Here is a 20,437-nt window from a genome sequence, read left to right on the forward strand (position 1 = left end):
CCTATCCAGAAATACTGCAATCAAATTGCAGAACACTAAAGTAAAGAGGTCTTGATCTTTTTTTTTTTTTTTTAAAGATTTTATTTATTTATTTGACAGAGAGAGACACATCGACAGAGGGAACACAAGCAGGGGGAGGGGGAGAGGGAGAAGCAGGCCTCCCGTTGAGCAGGGAGCCCAATGCAGGGCTCAATCCCAGGACCCCAGGATCATGACCTGGGCCGAAGGCAGACGCTTAACTACTGAGCCACCCAGGCGCCCCAAGAGGTCTTGATCTTGAAAGAAGTCGGAAAGAAAGGACACATCTCTAAAAATGGAAGAACACTGGGGTGCCTGAGTGGCTCAGATGGCTAAGTGTCTGCCTTCAGCTCAGGTCATGATCTCTGGGTCCTGGGATTGAGCCCCGAAATCAGGCTTCCTTCTCAGCAGGGAGTCTGCTTCTCCCTCTGCCACTCCCCTGGCTTGGGCTCTCTGTTTCTCTCTCTCTCAAATGATAAATAAAATCTTTAAAAATAAATAAAAAATAGGGCGCCTGGGTGGCTCAGTCGTTAAGCGTCTGCCTTCGGCTCAGGTCATGATCCCAGCATTCTGGAACTGAGCCCCACATGGGGCTCCCTGCTCAGCAGGAAGCCTGCTTCTCCCTCTCCCACTTCCCCTGCTTGTGTTCCCTCTCTCGCTGTGCCTCTCTCTGTCAGATAAATAAATAAAATCTTTAAAAAGAATAAATAAATAAATAAATAAAAATAAAAATGGAAGAACAGTTAGAATGAAAGCAGAATACTCAACAGCAACAATAAAAGGCAAAAAACAATGGAATAATATCAGAGTTTTGAGATAAAACAGCTAGTCTAGATGCACAAACAATGAATCATGGAACACTTCATCTAAAACTAATGATGTAATGTATGGGGATTAACATAAGAATAAAAAACAAACAAACAAACAAACAGCTAGTCTAGAATTGTGTGCCCAATAAAATAGAGACATTAATAGTAAGCAATAAATAAGGCTATTTAACCAAGTATTGTATAAAATAATAAAAGTGTCTATAATGATAATTTTAAAAAGAAGTGAAATGTGGATAATGACATATAAATCTGGAAGAGAAAGATGAGAGCTAACATGTCCTAAAGTTGGGGAGCTTCAAAACAGTACTTGATAGAAAAAAGTCCAAACAGTCCAAATATGTCAATAATCAAAATATACAAACAGATTAAACTTATCACTTTGAAAAGGTTGCAAATTGTTATTTTTAAAAAATCCATGCTTGAAAGGCTGAAAATAAGACAAAAGACAAAAGTCATTATTAGGGACAGAGAACATAATGATAAAAGGTTTCACTCAGCAGGAAGAAATAACAATTCTAAATTTGAAAGCACTAATACAATACAGCATCAAAATTTATAATGTAAGAATTGTTAAAAATACACAGAGCAATGGATAAATCCAACACTGTACTGGGAGATTTCAAAACAACTGTTACAGATATTTCAAGCAAACAAAAATAATATTAAGCAAAGATAAAAGATTTTAACAATACAATTAAGAAATAAAATGTAGGGGGCACTGGGTGGCTCAGCTGGTTAAGCATCTGCCTTTGGCTCAGGTCATGATGCCAGGGTCCTGGGATAGAGTCCTGGATCTGGCTCCCTGCTCAGAGGGGAGTCTGCTTCTCTCTCTGGCCCTCCCCCAAATTCGTGTGCAAGCACTCTCTCTCTTTCTCTCGCTCTCTCAAAAATAAATAAATAATATCTTTGAAAAAAAAAAGAAAATTTCCTTAAAAAAAAAGAAATAAAATGTAGGAATAAATTCAGCATCTGACATTTAGAGAATACAAATTTTTTCATAAGCCATTTATAATGATTAAGCCAAGAAACCAGTCTTAACATATTCCAAAGAATGGGCATCATAGACCACATTCTCTGGTAACTCAGAAATTATGGCAAACAAGAGGCACCTGGGTGTCTCAGTCAGTTCAGTGGCTGCCTCTGGCTCAGGTCATGATCCTGGGGGTCCTGGGATTGAGCCCCATGTCCTCCCTGCTCAGTGGGGAGCCTGCTTCTCCCTCTGAATCTGCCCCTCCCCCTGCTCACGTGCTCTTGCACATGTTTGCTCTCTCTCTCAAATAAATAAAATCTTTAAAAAAAAATTATGTCAAGGGCGCCTGAGTGGCTCAGTCGTTAAGCGTCTGCCTTCAGCTCAGGTCATGATCCCAGGGTCCTGGGATTGAGCCCCACATCGGGCTCTCTGCTCAGCGGGAAGCCTGCTTCTCCCTCTCCCACTCCCCTTGCTTGTGTTCCTGCTCTTGCTTTCTCTGCCTCTGTCAAATAAATAAATAAATCTTTAAAAAAAATCATGTCAAACTTTAGTAACAAAAATATAACATTTGTACATACTTTAGAAGTTAATGCACACAGGGGTGCCTGGGTGGCTCAGTTGGTTAAGCGACTGCCGTTGGCTCAGGTCATGATCCTGGAGTCCCGGGATCGAGTCCCGCATCGGGCTCCCTGCTCAGCAGGGAGTCTGCTTCTCCCTCTCCCGCTCCCCCTCTCTTGTGCTCTCTCTCTCTCTCTCTCACTCTCTCTCTCAAATAAATAAAATCTTAAAAAAAAAAAAAGTTAATGCACACAGTTTTAAGTAACTCATGGGTCAAAATAAGAGAACACTGAAAAATGCTCAGAACTACTAGAACTAATAAATGACTTTATCAAGGTCACAGGATAAAAAGTCAAACCAACACTCTATTAAATACCTGGAATAAACAATTAGAAAATTAAATTTTAAAAATCTCATTTACAACAGCATCTGAAAACATAAAATACTTGAAGTAAGTTTAACAACATACGTAAAAGACCTGTTCTAAAAAAATAAGGAAAGAAATTGAGAGGGCCTAAATACATGGGGAAATATACCATGTTCATTATTTGAAAGACTTAATATCGTTATTATGACAATTTCCCTGAAACTGATATATAGGTTTAATGCAATCTCAATCAAAACTCATGCAAACTCTTTTTTTGAAGATTTTATTTGAAAGAGACAGTGAGAGAGCGCTGCATGAGCAGGGGGAGGGGCAGAGGGAAAAGGAGAGGGAGAGGCAGACTCCCCGTTGAGTGCAGAGCATGCTCACTGGATGATGCTCACTGGATCCCAGGACCCTGAGATCATGACCTGAGCAAAAGTCAGATGCTTAACCAACTGAGCCACCCAGGCGCCTCTTAAGCAAGCTTTTTAAAAAATCAAAAGTGACAAGTGGATTCAAATCTATATGGAAATGCAAAGAACTTAGAATAGCTAAACAATCTGGATAAAGAACAAAGTTGTAAGACTTGCACAACTCATTTCAAGATTTATTATAAAGCTAGAGTAATGATAGTATGGTTCTGGCAAAAGGACAGATATAGATCAGTGGAACAGAATATAGAATACATAATTAGACCCACATATAGTGGGTCCATTAATTTTCAACAAAGGTAGAAAGCAATTCAATGGTGAAAGGAAAGTCTTTTCAACAAACAGTACTAGAATAACTGAATATTCATATGAAAAAGTGAACATCAACCCTTCTTTCTCAAATTCAACAACTGATTTGAAATGGATCATAGATCTAAATGTAAGAACTAATACTATAAAGCTTCTAGAAAAAAAAGGAGAAAATCTTTGCAATCTTGGAGTAGACAAAGTGTTTCTTAGGATTTAAAAAGCATGAACCATAAAAGAGAAAATTGATAAACTGGACTTTACCAAGTTTAAAAACTTTTGCGCTTTGAAACATTGTTAAGAAAACCAAAAAGGTAGGGGCGCCTGGGTGGCTCAGTTGGTTAAGTGACTGCCTTCGGCTCAGGTCATGATCCTGGAGTCCAGGAATCGAGTCCCGCATCGGGCTCCCTGCTTGGCAGGGAGTCTGCTTCTCCCTCAGACCCTCCCCCCTCTCATGTGCTCTCTTTCTCATTCTCTCTCAAATAAAAAAAAAAAAAAAGAAAACCAAAAAGGTAAACTACAGGAGAGAAAATACTTGCAAGATACATGTATCTGACAGAGTTCTTGTGTCCAAAGTATCTCTCTCTCTCTCTCCACACATACATTATAGTAATAAAGAATGAAGGTGTTTTGTATAGGTATGGAAATAGAGAAACCAACCAAGAAACAGAATAGAGGGCATTTCAAAAGATTCTTGTGTTTTTGGAACTCCTTATGGCAAGATAGAGCAGCGGGGAAAGGAGAGATTATTCAAATTGGTTATCCATATAAGAAAAGAAAATTTGGATTACTACTTTGAACCATGCACAAAATTCCATTCCAAATGGATTAAAGATTTAGAAGTCAAAAAGCAGAACTTTTAGAAGAAAATATAAATACTTTTTGCCTTGGGATAGGGAATGATTTCTTAAGACACACAGAAAAGAGCTATCCATAAAGGAAAAGACTAATAAATAAAACACCAAAATTAAAACTTAAATTCATTACAAGATATCTTAAGTGAAAAGATAAACCGGGGCGCCTGGGTGGCTCAGTCGGTTAAGCGACTGCCTTCGGCTCAGGTCATGATCCCAGCGTCCTGGGATCCAGCCCCGCATCGGGCTCCCTGCTCTGTGGGAAGCCTGCTTCTCCCTCTCCCACTCCCCCTGCTTGTGTTCCCTCTCTCGCTGTCTCTCTCTCTCTCTCTCTGTCAATTAAATAAATAAATAAAATCTTAAAAAAAAAAAAAAAAGAAAAGATAAACCAGAGAAACACGTAACTGAAAAGGACTAAGTAGGCAGCTTATATAAAGAATTTAAAATACTAAGAAAAAGACAATCTTACAAAAGTAAAATAGGCAAAAGACATAAAGAGGTATTACATAGCAGAGAAAATATATATGGCCAATAATGAAGATATCTACTTGATCTCAGTGACAATCAAAAAATATAGATCAAGATCACAGTGAGATACCATTTTTATCCAGTATGCTTTACTATATAACAATTTAGCTCCAAAATTTAGTGACTTAAAAAAAATCATTTAATATTTCTCATGATTCTGTGAGTTAGGCCAGGCAATTCTGGTCTGGGCTAGGTTGGCTCTTGAGCCAGGCAAGTCTCAGATGGGATGCCTCATGTAAGGTCCCCTAACCCCCAGGTTAGTCTGGCCTTTTTTCACATGATGGGCTCAGGGTTCTGAAGAGCCACAAGAGAAGACAGGCCCCAATATGCAAGTTTTTCAAGTCTCTGCTTATGTCACACTTGCTAATATCCTGTTGGTCAAAGCCAGTCACATAGCCAAGTAGAGAGTCAAGGAGTGGAGTAACAATAAAATTACATTACAAAGGGGTATGCATACAATGATGAGAATATGTGACCATTTTGCAATTCAACACTCAATTTTATAATCCACCACACCATTCTTTACATGGATTCTTTCAGCAGAAATTAAGACAATAGCAAAGTTAGGAAGACAACTTGTAAAAAGCTGAATACTGGTATACTCTTGCTAGCAATTCTATGCCTAAACATATAGCCAAAAGAACCTCTTGCACATGTGAAGAGTTGATATGTACAATAATATTTTTAGCAACACCAGTCTTTTTTTTTTTTTTTAAAGATTTTATTTATTTATTTGAGAGAGAGAGAATGAGAGACAGAGAGCATGAGAGGGAGGAGGGTCAGAGGGAGAAGCAGACTCCCTGCCGAGCAGGGAGCCCGATGTGGGACTCGATCCCGGGACTCCAGGATCATGACCTGAGCCGAAGGCAGTCGCTTAACCAACTGAGCCACCCAGGCGCCCGCAACACCAGTCTTAATAGCAAAAGCTCTAACAACTCAAATGTCCATTGTCAGAAGAACAAATAAACTGGCATACAATTATACAATGAAATTTTATATAGCAGTGAAAACGGATTTTCATTTACTCATTTAACAAGTATTTACTGCGTACATACTATCTGCTAGGCATACTTTGAGATGAATCACTTACCAATAGTTATTAAGGTACTGATAAATTCAAATACTTAAATTTCTTTTTTAAAGAAAGATTTTATTTATTTATTTGAGAGAGAGAGGAAAAAAACGAGGGATAGGGAGGGGGAGGGAGAGAGAGAAAGAAAGAGTGAGAAGCAGACTCCTTGCTGAGCAGGGAAGCCTGGGGGGGGGCGGGGGGCGCTCAATCCCAGGAACTGGAAATCAGGATCAGAGCCAAAGGCAGACGCTTACCCGACTGAGCCGCTCAGGCGGCCCGTCAAATATTTAAATTTCTAAAAATAAGACTTTTGCAGATACAGAGATCCTAGAGACATCCTTATGATTATTTAATAAAAAATTAAAGAAAATTCTTCCGTCCCATTGAAGCTGTACTAAAATCTCCTATAAACAGATCTTAAAAACTAATAAGGGGCAGAAGAACCTTGTATATTCTCTTTGATTAAATGCTTTTTGCAATGTGGAGACTTGAAAGTTTCTGGAAGGAACCAGACTCAATAAGGAAGTGGTTAGTCAGATCATCGATTTTAACTTCACTGGACTTTGGTCTCATTTAGACCATAGAGCAAGATTTGACTGGGGCGCCTGGGTGGCTCAGTCGTTAAGCATCTGCCTTCAGCTCAGGTCATGACCCCAGGGTCCTGGGTTCGAGCCCCGCATCGGGCTCCCGCTCGGTGAGAAGCCTGCTTCTCCCTCTCCCACTCCCCCTGCTTGTGTTCCCTCTCTCGCTGTGTCTGTCAAATAAATAAGTAAAATCTTAAAAAAAAAAAAAAAAAAGATTTAACAAAGCTGGCCCTTTCTTTTATTTTCTATTTTTATTTTTTTAAAAAGATTTTACTTATTTGTCAAGCAGGGGGAGCTGCAGGCAGAGGGAGAAGCAGGCTCTCTGCTGAGCAAGGGACTGAGCCTGATGCGGAACTTGATCCCAGGACCCTGGGATCATGACCTCAGCCAAAGGCAGACGCTTAACTGACTGAGCCACCCAGGCGTCCCAGAGCTGACCCTTTCTTAAAAGAATTCTGAATAAGTAAAAACTTTCACATGCTTTATATATATATATTATACACATATACAAATATATATATGTGTATATACATGAAAAAAAAAGAAAAATCTCGTTCCCCTCTGTCCCTCATCTAGTACATTCCCTGCTAGATATAACCACTTTTATTAGTTTTGTGTATCTGATCATTCTTTTTTTTTTTTAAAGATTTTTTATTTATTTGTCAGAGAGAGAGAGAGAGACAAAGCACAAGCAGGGGGAACAGCAGGTAGAGGGAGAAGCAGGGAGCCCAACGCAGGTCTCGATCCCAGGGTCCTGGGATCATGACCTGAGCTGAAGGCAAGACACTTAACGGACTGAGCCACCCAGGCATCCCTCCAACAATTCTTTCTTCAAACACTCCTTGGCCCCCTTTTGCCAGTTCTCTTTTACCTGACCTGGGCCCTCTCCTTTTCTCTGTCTCTCCAAGTGATTTTTCTGGTTCTGTAGTTTAAAATCCTAGCCTGAACTTGTATTTCTGGTCCTGATCTCTAGATCTGTACACCTAAGAGCACATTTGGATGATTGCTAAACATCTCAAATGTAACATGTTCTTTCTTCCTCATTCCCATCCCCCTTCTTGTAACAAACCTGGTCCTCCCCAAATCTTCCCTCTCCCAGTGCTTGGCACAACCATCCACCCAGTTACTAAATCCAGAAGCACAATCATCCCTGACTCCTCTCATTTCCTTACTCCTCACATCTAATCCAGGACCCAGTCCTATTCCAAATATATTTAGTATCCACCTACAGCTCTCCACTTTTTTGTCACCACTCTGGTCCAGGCCATCTTCATCTCTCACATAGACTACTGCCATGGACTCCTAACTTCTCTTTCCATTTTTATTCTTGTCCCCTTCAATTCATCCTTCACATATAAACAAGAGTGGACTTCTTATAAATCCTATGACTGCCCTACTTGAAACTGTAGAAGGACTTCCTACTACACTCAAAATCAAATCCAAATTCATTTCCATGGCCTGCAAAGCTCTATATAACCTGGACCATGAGTATGTTTCCTACCTCATTTCATGTCGCTATATTCCAGATATACTGTGGAACAGGCACATATCCACATTAACTCTCTCTCAGACCCTTGTTTACTTCATAATATTTATTACACTGTGTTTATTCTTTTATTTCTGTATTTACTTTTTTCTCTGTTAGGCTCCCGACTGAAATACCTGTTTCTCTATCAGGCTCCCAACTAAAATATGTTTGTCTCTGCTTCCCACTGTTTTCCCCAAAACCTGGTAAAAGACCAAGATACAAGATTTTTGCTCACTGACTGGATGAATGAACAGATATGGCAAAAGATGTCACTGCAGAATAATCTTCCCATGCAAAGAAAGTGCTAGAAGATATCATTAAACATCAAATTCTCAAATTTCAATCTCAAATTGTTATGACTTACACAAATAAACTATTAACAATAATACAAAAAGGTTGAGAGAAGAGCCTACAGAAATACATCATTTTTTAAAAGAATCTCACATATGTTGTGAAATATACACACAATGAAATGTATACATATTTATTTACTGAACCTTCATTAATACTGAGCAAACAACATGCACCCGGATCTTTATAGCGGCAACAATAGCCAAATTATGGAAACAGACCAAATGTCCATCAACTGATGGATAAAGATGTGGTGTGTGTACACACACACACACACACACACACACACACACACACGGAATATTACTCAGCCATCAAAAAGAATGAAATCTTGTCATTTGCAACGACATGGGTGGAGCTAGAGTGTATTATGCTAAGTGAAATAAGTCAGTCAGAGAAAGACAAATACCATATGATTTCACTCATATGTGGAATTTAAGAAACAAAACAGATGAACAAAGGGAAGGGGAAAAAAGAGAGGGAAACAAAATATAAGAGACTCAACTATAGAGAACAAACTGAGGGTTGATGGAGGGAAGTGGGTGGGGAATGGGCTAAATGAGTGATGGGCATTGAGGAGGGCACTTGTGATGAACACCAAATGTAAGTGATGAATCACTAAATTCTACTCCTGAAACCAATATTACCCTGTATGTTAACTAGAATTTAAATAAAAACTTGAAACAAAACAAAACAAAAATACTGAGCAAACAATGATCAAGTAAGCAGCAGTGAAAAGACATGCTTTCAAAGAGGATTGGGAAAGAGTTTTCTCTTAGCAACTGCTCAGCAGGCTACTGGATGGTAACAATGATAACAGTCATGGTTAACTATATGCCATTCTAAATGCTTTACTTAAATCTATTCATTTAACCCTAACAGTAAAGGTACTAACTTCATTGTCTACGAGGAAATTGAGATGGCAAGAGGTGAAGTAACTAGCCAAAGGGCTGCACAGTAGTAAGAGCTGGAATTGGAAACAAGGCAATCTAGCTTTTTAGCCCTGGCTCTTAACACTATCTACCTAGTCCTTCCAAAAAAATCTATAAAGACCAAGCTTATTATTGAAGAACTTCAAGAACAAGAGAAAACATCACAATGAACTACTGAAAAGACCATGTAATCTTTGGATACCGACAAACTCTTCAGCAATTATCATTAAGCTGGGATAGGATTACTCAGTGGGTTGCCCTTGCTTAATTTAAAAATGCCTTAAGCTTTAAATGCCTTAATCTTATCTGACACAGACAAGTATCTCCTGTTCAAATTTCCAAAACCTTCAAGGAGCATAATATTTTTAAATGAGCTTTACAGAGGGTTTACATAATATATAATATCAGTTTAGCAAACCCTATACAAAGTTGCTTCCCAAACAGAGTTTCTTGAAGCAATAAACTCTTTAAAAGTTTACCCCTCAAAATGTTTGCAAGTCTGTGAAGGTAGATTATTAACTAATACAACAACAAACAAATTATCACTTAACTCATCCAATTTGTTTCTGAGGTTAGTAAAGATTCTCTAATCTGGCATTTATTTCTATACCAAAGAGAGAGAGAGAGACACCAACAAAGAGCACTAGGCAAAAGAGCAGTGATAGTAAGTATCTAGCCCTCTGATCTCCAAAAACGGGGAAAGACTAAACAGGTTTTGTGAAATCAGTAGAAGCAAAAAGGTTCTCAACAAGACAAAGAGTTAACTATTCCTACAGTGGCTATTTACCCAGAATAAAATAGAGAAATGACTCTACAGATTAATAGATAACAGAATATTAAAATTATAAACAGTTTGGGGAAATTTTTTTTAGCATGAACAAAGAAATTAATAGTTTCCTCCTACCTATTACCAACAACATTCATTCAGTAGAGACATGTGTAACAAAGATACTCTCTTTTCCACTTGTCAGAAAGAAGACACCTTGATATCTGACAGTAATGAAGCATGAATTCAGAATAGCTGTTCTGAAGAACAGAATTTTCTTTTACCTTTCCTTATTCCATTCCACTACAAATCTTGCCAAGTACAGTGTTTTTGTTTTCCTAGAATTTACAAGAATAAATCAGCTAAAAAGGGGGGAAAATGTATACCTATAAATCCCTTTAATACATAAAAGACATCATTTTCATGCAAACCAGGAAATATTACCAAACCATAAAAAGATGCCTGGAGACAACCTTAGCAGAACAGAAAGAACACTTGGGACCTCATTTCCAGTTCAGGTTCTGGCACTACCTAAACCACATGACCTCAGGCAAGCCAATTACTGATTGTTTCTGGGGAAGACTATAACGATATGTTCACAGAGGTTGCTTTTAATTCTAAATATTGCTTTCAGTGGGTTTCAGTAAAATGATAGTTTTTTTACTTAATAAAGTAAGGCTACTTTTAACCTTTAGTTAACCATATATAAGCACCAAAAACTTCACCTTCCTCTGCACTTGGAAATTCTTAAGTGACAATACAAGATGGCCAAGAAAGATCAGATTTAAACTCCCAAATGCAAAACTATACTCATTTTCCAGTCACCGACTTATTAACCACAGTGACTAATTCAATGGGTTACAGTATCAAACTATTCCTAGATAGCTTTTATTGGGTTCAAAAGTAGGGCAAAGATCATCTCAGAAAAGTGTGTGATATTTTCAGATAAATAGCACACTTAATATAAAACATCAAATTGTGAAATGATACAAGCAACAGAATTCTGCACTGATATATTTCCAGCTTTCAGAGTAAACTGACACCACCGGATTTTCATTTCTACAGTGATTTCCCATTTACTATCTCACTTAATCACTGTGACAATCCTATGAAATAAGTAAGCAGTATTTTATCAACACAATCCAGACCAGCTCAGAAAGTTAGGTAACCTACCAATATTTATTCTGGAATGTAAGTCACAGAAATTAAACTGTATTAATCAAGTAGGATATATACCTCAAAGGGAAAAAAAAAAGCTTTAGTGTTTTAAAATAATATAGGCAAAGAAGTAAAATATAAAAGATTTCTACTATAGAGTCATTTCACACCCATACAAATCGGCCACATTTATCTAGGTACCACCATCCTTCTTCCAAAGGTCAATAAAAACACATTCTAGAATTCATAAAATGTTGCCTAATAAATAATTTCTTACTATCATTTATGCTAAAAATACACAACTAAAATCACAGCTCATAACACAATTAATAGGCAATAGCTGTCAGAACATTAAATTCTATATCATTACAACACCAGAAACACTTGTACACATTTCTCCAAAAAATCAGTGTAGTCTGTCTACAAAATTTCTGCCATCAGCCCCAAAGGAGAATTGAAAGACATTAAAGTTAGGAAAAGGAGCCGTCTTGCCATGATAGATAAACAGTGCCAGAACCTATAAGAGATTTTTGCATGGATTTGCAGAAAAACAAAAGATAATAGTTTAAACCTACTGGAGGTCATTAAGTAATCTTAGTGTGACACAGGGCCACCTATGGCTTCTTGGAAGTTTAGAGGTTAAGCTGACCTCCACGTTTTATTGCAAATACTTCCACTCCAATATAACAACAAGGGGCGGGGGGCGGTCAGGGATTTGGAAGAGGTAGAGAACCCTACTCTTCATAAAGTAGGAGGAGATCCGCGAAGGGTCTTTGCAAAAATCAACGGAGCGAAGGCCCCATTCCCTTAGCCACCAACGCTTTAGATGGCACTTACATGCCTGAATTTTGTTTAGCAGCGAATACGTTTAGTATCATGTGTTACCATGTGTCAGTGGTTGGGAGGTCAAACTGACAGGTCCTGAGAAACAGCTTGGTCATCAGCAGGGAGGATCTCCATTTACTCTGAGGTCCTAAACACCCAGGCAGGAAAAGATGGGTACTGTACAGAGCTTAGAACAGCTTCCAAGTCCGCGACAATGAGAGCGAATGGTAAGAAATCCAGTGTATGGGTTCACTGTACTGGTAGCCAACCATGAGGAGGTGTCCCATATAACCTGGCTACCGCCAGACTGAGGCACTCAGAGTCAGCAGCGCCCTGAAACACTGCTTGAAGTCGAAATCACGGTGCCCCAGATCTGCATGGTCTAAGTGGGAGAGCTCCGGAAGAAGCCAAGCTCTGAGGATAGTCTTAGGCTTCCGTCCCCAATTCCACGCGGGGGCTTACCTACCCGCTCTGACCCCGGCTTCTCCGGATCAGAATCCTGCAAGCGGCTCGCGACCGACTCTCACACCCGCCGCTGGGGTCCGGCCAACCGGAACTCGCGCGCGTCACTTCCGGTCCGTTCCCCACCCCCCCAGCCCTCCGGGGTCCGCCTCCAAAAAACAAAAGTTCCTCTCTCATTTCTGGCACCTCCGTGGATCGTCGCCGGATTTCAGCTCGGGTTTAGGTTCGGGACCTGTGGGCGGGGCGAGAGGAAGAATGACTGTTCTCTTCGCGGATCTTGATCCGGAACTTATCCAGGAGTCCCGGAAGAGATAACTCGCGGAATAGAAGCGTGTTCACTACCCGAAAGAAAAACCGCAAAGGCGCGAGTGAGGCGGTGGGGAGGTTCTCTAGGTAAGTCAGCCCTTCACAGGGCTAAGGGGAGGGATGTCGTTCTCCATTCTCTCTCCAGCTGGAATGTTTCGTCCCACCTCATTTCATACCTCCTCTCCCAGCCTTTCATCTTCCGCATAGACTGCTCCGCCCAGGTGGACGCTGGAGCCACTGTTCCTGTTCTGCCAGTCGTCCTTTGGAAAAAGGGACCAAGATCCTGGGAAGGAGAAAGACCCAGAATTTCTGGTTCCCATCAACTCCTCCATTCAGGCAGCATCGATGCGCGCTCTCCGAATGTGAGAAAATACCGCGCAGGCCTCACATTCTGTTGAGTACTTACTTACTGAATACCCACAGCCTATGAAGTTGTTGAGTCCTGCGAGGAAAGAAAAGTTTCCACGAATATGACCGAAAAATGTGTCTCTGTGTAACACAGACAAAATGTTCAGAGAAATATTTAATCCTTTAACGTGATACCACCACCCCTCCCCCCCCCGGCACTAGACGCTGAGAATATGATGTGCAGTAGTTATGTGTAATTGCTACAGCAGTTCTGTAGAGTAAATAATTAAGATTGATTGGGGGATGATAAAGACTTTAGAGAAAGGTGTCATTTGAATCACGCCTTCGTGGCTGATTCAGACTTGTGTTTGTGTATTTAAGTGGAGAAAAATAGAAAATAATTTTTGGGGAGAGATTGCTTCTTGAAGGGACCCAGTAATTTGGTGTGGCTGGAGAGTACAGTATGTAGCAGGAGAGTATATTAGAAGGATAAAGTAGGTTGTAAACAAATTGTGTAGTGCTAAGGGATTTGTTTTATTCTTTAGGCGTTTATCTGGTGGTTTTTGAGCTGGGAAATTACAGGATCAAATTTGTGCTTTAGAAGTGTAATTTTAATGCCAGAGGACTAGAGTGAACTAGGACATGCATGAAGAAAATGTGGAAAGATCAGTTGGCGAAGTTAATTTTGGAGGTTTGAGGCTAAGAGATCATTAGGGCACTGGTACTAAAGGTAAGGAGATAGGTTTAACACAGATAAATTCAACAAGGTTTGGTAACTGTATGTGGTAGGACAGAGGAGAAAAAGTCCAGGGTTACTCAGAAATCAAGAATACAGAAGTTTGAGAGGGAAAGGAAGATACTGAGTTCAGTTTAGGACACAGAGTAAAATACTTCATAGTACTCTAGCAGAAGCTGGAAATTCAAGATTCGAGACCAGGAGAGACTTTAAGAGTCCTCAGCATATGACAGTTTGAGAATAAATGAGATTGTCTCTCTCTCCTAGATGTCAGCTCTATTAAGAGTGGGACTTTTGTTTTGTTCAGTGCTCTATCTTTAGGATCCAGAACAGTGCCTGGTACACAATAGGCCCTCCATAAGTATCCATTGAATGGAAAGAGAGTATATAGACCATCACTGTCCAAAAGAAATTTCATGGAAATGTTCTAGATCTTAATAGAGTGGCCCGCTAGCCACTTTTAAGTTGTTGAGCTGTTGAGCACTTGAAATGTGGCTCAGTGCAACTGAAGAACTGAATTTTTATTTAGTTTTAATTAAGTTTAGATAACTATGTTTGACTGATGGCTACTATATTGGACAATGTAGGTATAGACTGAAAGGGCATCCAAATGTTAAGCAGGGGTAATTATGTACATCGGGGGTGAACAGGACATAGAGCTAGAGGAGATTGGAAAAAACCTATCAGAAAGATAGGGTGACAGATTAAAGAATTTTAGGGAGGAAAGTTTAAAGAAAAATTATCAGTGAGTTGTGGGGAAAGCTCAAGATGAGGCCTAAAAGGCAACTCTATTTGGCAATTAGCAAGTATCTAATGCCTTAGCAATTTCAATTGAGTGGGGAAGGAAAGCAGGTAATTAAAGAAGTTTAGAGGTAAAGGGAAGAGGGAAAGTCAGGCAGTGGTTTAAGGGTCAAAGAGGATTTTGGAAAGGTTTTTTTTTTTAGGTTGGAAAGGCCGGTGGAGTGGGATTTATGGGTGGAGTGTGGTTCAGGAGGGGAGCACTGGGTTTATTGATATGTTTGTAGTGGAAGTAGGGGGACAGGCTGAAACACTTTTTGGAGTTAGATGATAATGTGATCAGGCTGATAGGAGATTAGAACATCCTAAAGAATAAAGATGTTAGGATTAACATGTTAGAGACCTCATGAGATGGTACAGAAGCAGTAAGCTTGGTAATTTCTGGAACTTTTTCTGCTTTCGGTTTTTGCTGACTCTTACTGGTATATATGTTTTTAGATAAAGTTAAGAAGATGAGAAGTTTTCTGTCATGATCTCTAGATGAGTATCTTTTATACCACTTTTGCTAGTTATGTTACTGCGGATAAGCAGCTTCTCTGTTGGATCTTTATTTTTCTTTTTTTTTTTAGATTTATTTATTTATTTATTTGACACAGAGAGAGGGAACACAAGCAGGGGGAGTGGAAGAGGGAGAAGCAGGCTTCCCGCCGAGCAGGGAGCCCCATGCGGGGCTCGATCCGAGGACCCTGGGATCATGACCTGAGCCAAAGGCAGACACTTAATGACTGAGACACCCAGGCACCCCTGATCCTTATTTTTCTTGTCTTTAATATGAGGCTTATGTCTTTTTTCTTATTTTCACAACAGCCATAATGGAAGTAAAGGGTTTAGTAATTTATGCAACACGTAATAGGTCCTCTATATGCAGTTCCCTTCTCCAGATAATACCTGAATCTGGTATATAGGATATTTGGTTACTTTACAACCTAGAAGTTGGTGGAGAAAATCCTTCTGATTGTTGACATGGAGGTTATATATATATAATTTTTATGTAATTGAATTTTTGTTCATTTTGGAGTCTAGTTGTTAGATTATCAGAGAGAAGTCCTGCTGACATGTAAACCTCATGTAGTAAATGATAGATGCATCATGAGATAATGTAGGTTCTAATAAGAGTTTAATATATTTTTTTCTGACTGCAAAGGCATCTAGAGCCATGAAGTACTATGTCAGTACAGGCCTGTCACCAGATGTCACACCAGTGAAAGGAATGAAACTGGGTACTGACAACTTAACGTGTGTGACCCTCTTACCTCTGGCCACTCCATGTCACTCTCTTTTGATCCCTCAATGTTCATTTCTTTAGGATTCTGTTTTAGCCCTTCCTTCACTCTGTATACTTGTCCCAGTGGCCTCACCACTTTCATCACTTCAGTAACTTCAGATATATGTTGTTTTCTTAAATCTGTATTTCTGGCCTAGGCTTATCATCTGACCTTTAAGATGGTATATCCTTTTTTATTGTTGCTGGACATCTCTAACCAGGATGTCTTTTGGTCAAACCAAGTGTAATATATGCTAAACTGATTTCAGTATCTTTTACTTTCAAACCTGCTACTTCACAAAAATCCTCTTCATCAGTAAATAGTACCTCTGTTCTCCATTTGTTCAAATCCAGGTCATTCTAAACTTCTCCCTTTCTTTTATCACCAGACCTCCAGTGAGTCACCAGATCATACAGACGTGCCTTGGCCACTTGTTTCCTTTTTCACTGACACTTCTCTTGTCTAAGTGACTATCACCTCATCTAGACTATTGGGAAAGGCAAAATAGAGCAGCATTAAGAACGTGGGAATGAAGTGTACTGATACCTGCCTCTACATGGATGAACCTTGAAAACATGCTAAGTGATAGAAGCTTGAAACAAAAGGCTACATGTTGTATGATTTATATGAATGTCCAGAATAGGCAAAGTGTAGATTAGTGATTGCCAGGGGCCCAGGAGTGGAGAAAATAGGAAGCGGCTGCTAATGGGTATAGAGGTTTCTTTCTGAGGCACTGAATATGTTCTGGGATTAGATACTGGTGATGGTTGCACAACCTTGTGGATATATTTTTAAAAATTGTACTAAATTATACACTTTAAAAAGGTGGATTTTGTAGTATGCGGATTTTATCTCAAAAAATTTAACATCTCCTATGCTATCCTCATTTATTTTTTAAAATTTTAAGTTATTTTTAAGTAATCGCTACACCCAGTGTGGAGCTTGAACCCACAACCCTGAGATCAAGAGGCACATGCTCCACCGACTGGGCCAGCCAGGCAGTTTCAAAAACATTAATGTCCTAATTTTAACATAAATGAGAAAAGGAAATTTGACTGCTGTCTATGCCATGTAGATTATGCAATGCATAATCAAGGTTATTACGTGTCAGCACCACAAATATGGTGGCCCCATGTATTTCAGTATATAAATGCTTACTCTTCCACTAGAAGAAGAAACTGATAGCTGTTTGTGCCTATACACGGAAGCATTATGAGTCCAACAGCCTCAAATGTAGACTGATATAGGTGTTTTATTGGTGACCCAAATACCATCAACAGCCTTGCTGAGGGAACGGGAATTTCTAAAATAAAAAGGATAAAGGATGATCTTCTTTTGTTTTATATGACAGTTATACTTCTGGTAAATTCAGTGTATATTACAACTATGCAAAAAATACTTTGTGTCCATATGTATAATGAAGTTGGGTTCTAGTCTCAGATATTAATCATTTTTCACCTATAATTTCCATTGGGACAAATCTTCACTTCGTAAGACTTTTGGCATTCCATGCTGAGGTCTAGTAAACGTCAGCAGTGCACCTCACTCCAGGTCCGTTGTTGTGACAGCCAGAAACTTCTCTGAGCAGTTGGTACCATCCCCACTGAGAACCACTGGATTATGAAGACACAATTAAATGAGCACTATATTCCAGAGAAGGGATGAATTATTCTTGGTTTCCTTGGGTCCTTTAGACAGCTTGGTGAAATGGAGTATTTCCTTCCTCTACAAGACTTAGGGAACACTGAGCAACAGAGCTTTATTGTATCCAAGAACAAGATAGATAATCCTTATGTTGAGATTCAAAATGACCTAAACTGCTTTACCTGTATTCGTCAATCTTTTAGAAAACACAGGGGAAAAAAAAAACAGTACATTAAGATCCAAAATATATTTTGCTTTTTTTCTGGATGACCTCATATAGTTTTAGAATGTTGTTGCTTATATATATTGTCAAGATGTCTTGTCTGATAAGCCTGTATCTTTTCACTGCTATGTAGTGATAACTTTTTTCCTTTCCTTTAAGATGCTCTCTAAATCCTTGATGATGGAATATTTGGCTCATCCTGGTGCACTTAGCTTGGCTGCTGGAGTTGCATGTGGCATGTGCCTGGGCTGGGGCCTCCGCATACGCTTTGGGATGATCCCCAAAAGCTCACTGAGCGAGACAGACACAGAGACCGGAAGTGAAGCAAGCATCTTAGGAGAGAGTGGGGAGTACAAAATGATTCTTGTGGTTCGAAATGACTTAAAGATGGGAAAAGGGAAGGTGGCTGCCCAGTGCTCTCATGCTGCTGTTTCTGCCTACAAGCAAATTCAAAGGAGAAACCCTGAATTGCTCAAACAGTGGGAATACTGTGGCCAGCCCAAAGTGGTGGTCAAAGCCCCTGATGAAGAAACTCTGGTTGAATTATTGACCCATGCGAAAATGCTAGGACTGACTGTAAGTTTAATCCAAGATGCTGGACGTACTCAGATTGCACCAGGTTCTAGAACTGTGCTGGGAATTGGGCCAGGACCAGCAGATCTAATTGACAAGGTCACTGGCCACCTAAAACTTTACTAGGTGGAATTCTGTATGATGGTCCCACCAAGATGTACTTTGAAACTGTTAAATTCTAACAATAAAAGCTGAATTTCTCCCCCCATCCAGCTTAAGTATTTCTGAGATGAAAATCCGTTTCCACGTTCTTCTATCACGTACTTGGCTCAGTTAGTTATCTTGGGCTTAAAAAAAAAAAAAAGTTGGTTAAATGATCCTGATGGTTCAAATGATAGCTGCTGAAACAAAAAATGTTTATGAGAGAAACTGGTCACAAGATTGGGTTACAAGGGCAAGGGGAGGCGGGGGAGCATTTCCTCTGCATAGTTGGGTCCCTATGTGTTAAATAGCTCTTCTTCCCCAAAACAGTGTTGCTGTACCCCCTTGAAGGGCCAGGGTTCAAGGGTATTCTCACTGGATGCAAACTATAGTTTTCCTGCCATCACTTTTCGGATGAGTGATAGCCAACATTAACAGATCATGGTGTAACCCCACACAATGGGTTTACAATCTACCCTGGATTTTTTTGGTCTCAAAATTGAGGTTTTATAGCAGTTGATATAATCCACCTGTGCAGTACTTCATGTTCCCTGACCCACACTGGCCAAAGGTTCTCCGCAGTGCTTCTACATCATGGCCTATAAAAATTCCTTTTACTTCCCCCAACTTTCCTAATAGCAAAGGCCTTGAAAAACTTGTAAAGTGACTTGTATGGACTTTGAAGGTATTACTGGGCCCACATAAGTATTTACAGTAATTGTGGAGTTAATGTAGTGTGTCATCCCAACATCCTACTGTTTCTTTACCCTAGAATTTAAGGAACCAATTATTAAGGGCACCTTTATTTCCCTTTTGATCTTTATATGCATCATGACATAATTCCAGTAATTACTGTTACACCAGCTGCCCAGAATATGAAGGAGGTCCCAGTTCCCAAAAGCTATAGCTTCGTGTAGGAAAGCCTTTTAGGGGGATCCTGACAGTATTTCTAAATTGAGTATATCCCTAAGAAGTGATGATGCCAGAGAGAATTTTGGTTAACAGATGCACGTTAAGTAGCTCCAACTCTTCATGGTTAACTTCAACAGTTAGCATTAGTTAGCATTTAACTTCAACATAAGCAGCATGGTAACACAACTTAAAGTTCTAAGGTCAGTGGAGTCTGGGCAGAACACTAAAGATTACTGCAGCCAGTCTTAGTTTCTAGTATTTAGTCAATTTTATAGAGTTTATGCTGGCATGACAGCACAGGAGAAATTCCATCTGTGAATGATGCCACAGTAGCAACTGCTTCTAAATAGAATGTTTATACTAGATTCAAAAGTGATGCAACAGCATGTAACTGAGATGAGAACTCAATCATAAATGCATGATTCTAGCTCAGTAATTTCTGAGGCTTGCCTCAGAGACGGATGGCTCCAAGTTCAAAGACCGTGCATTCCCAACAGGATGGCCTGCTGTGGCTGACTCAAGTAACTGTAAGAAATCATGGTACATCTACTAGGATGAACTGTACACAAATTCTAGTAAATCTGGAAATACATTATGCTTATTTCCTAGTTCGCCTGTACTTAGTATTTATTTTACAGGGTGCTTAATCTTATAGTTCTCAGGGTATATTCTGCAGAGCCCATAGGGTCCTTAAGATACTTCCATGGGGTCAAAACTATTTTCGTAATACTAAGACATTTTTTTTTTGCTGTGTTGACATTTGCAAAGGTGGGTAAAACTGTTGGCACCTTTCACAAATCAAGACAGGAGCACCATACCTATATAAGTAGTACTTCACTGCCCTATACTCACGGTAAAAAAAAAAAAAAAAAAAAGTTCATTTAATGTCCTTGATAAAGCAGTAAAAATAAAATTTGACCCTTGACTATTTCTATTTGTCTTAATATTCTC

At 39.5% G+C, this 20,437-nt stretch overlaps 2 protein-coding genes across 4 annotated transcripts in view; one reads left to right on the top strand and one right to left on the bottom strand.

The window, feature by feature from the left end:
• Positions 1–12,652, bottom strand: part of VMP1 (vacuole membrane protein 1) — a 139,109-nt gene extending 126,457 nt beyond the window's left edge. For all 3 annotated transcript variants that reach the window (XM_021703977.1, XM_021703976.1, XM_021703974.1), the window contains exon 1: positions 12,545–12,652. The gene's annotated coding sequence lies outside the window, so the exon portion shown is untranslated. The remainder of the gene's footprint in view (positions 1–12,544) is intronic.
• Positions 12,653–12,725: 73 nt separating this feature from the next.
• PTRH2 (peptidyl-tRNA hydrolase 2) lies at positions 12,726–18,638 on the top strand. Its single transcript, XM_021704013.1, has 2 exons — positions 12,726–12,933; positions 18,020–18,638. Exon 2 carries the CDS (start codon positions 18,020–18,022, stop codon positions 18,557–18,559), a length of 540 nt encoding a protein of 179 aa, XP_021559688.1. The 5' UTR covers positions 12,726–12,933; the 3' UTR covers positions 18,560–18,638.
• Positions 18,639–20,437: the final 1,799 nt, after the last annotated feature.

Source organism: Neomonachus schauinslandi, chromosome 15 (genome assembly GCF_002201575.2).
Source record: "Neomonachus schauinslandi chromosome 15, ASM220157v2, whole genome shotgun sequence".
NCBI lineage: Eukaryota > Metazoa > Chordata > Mammalia > Carnivora > Phocidae > Neomonachus > Neomonachus schauinslandi.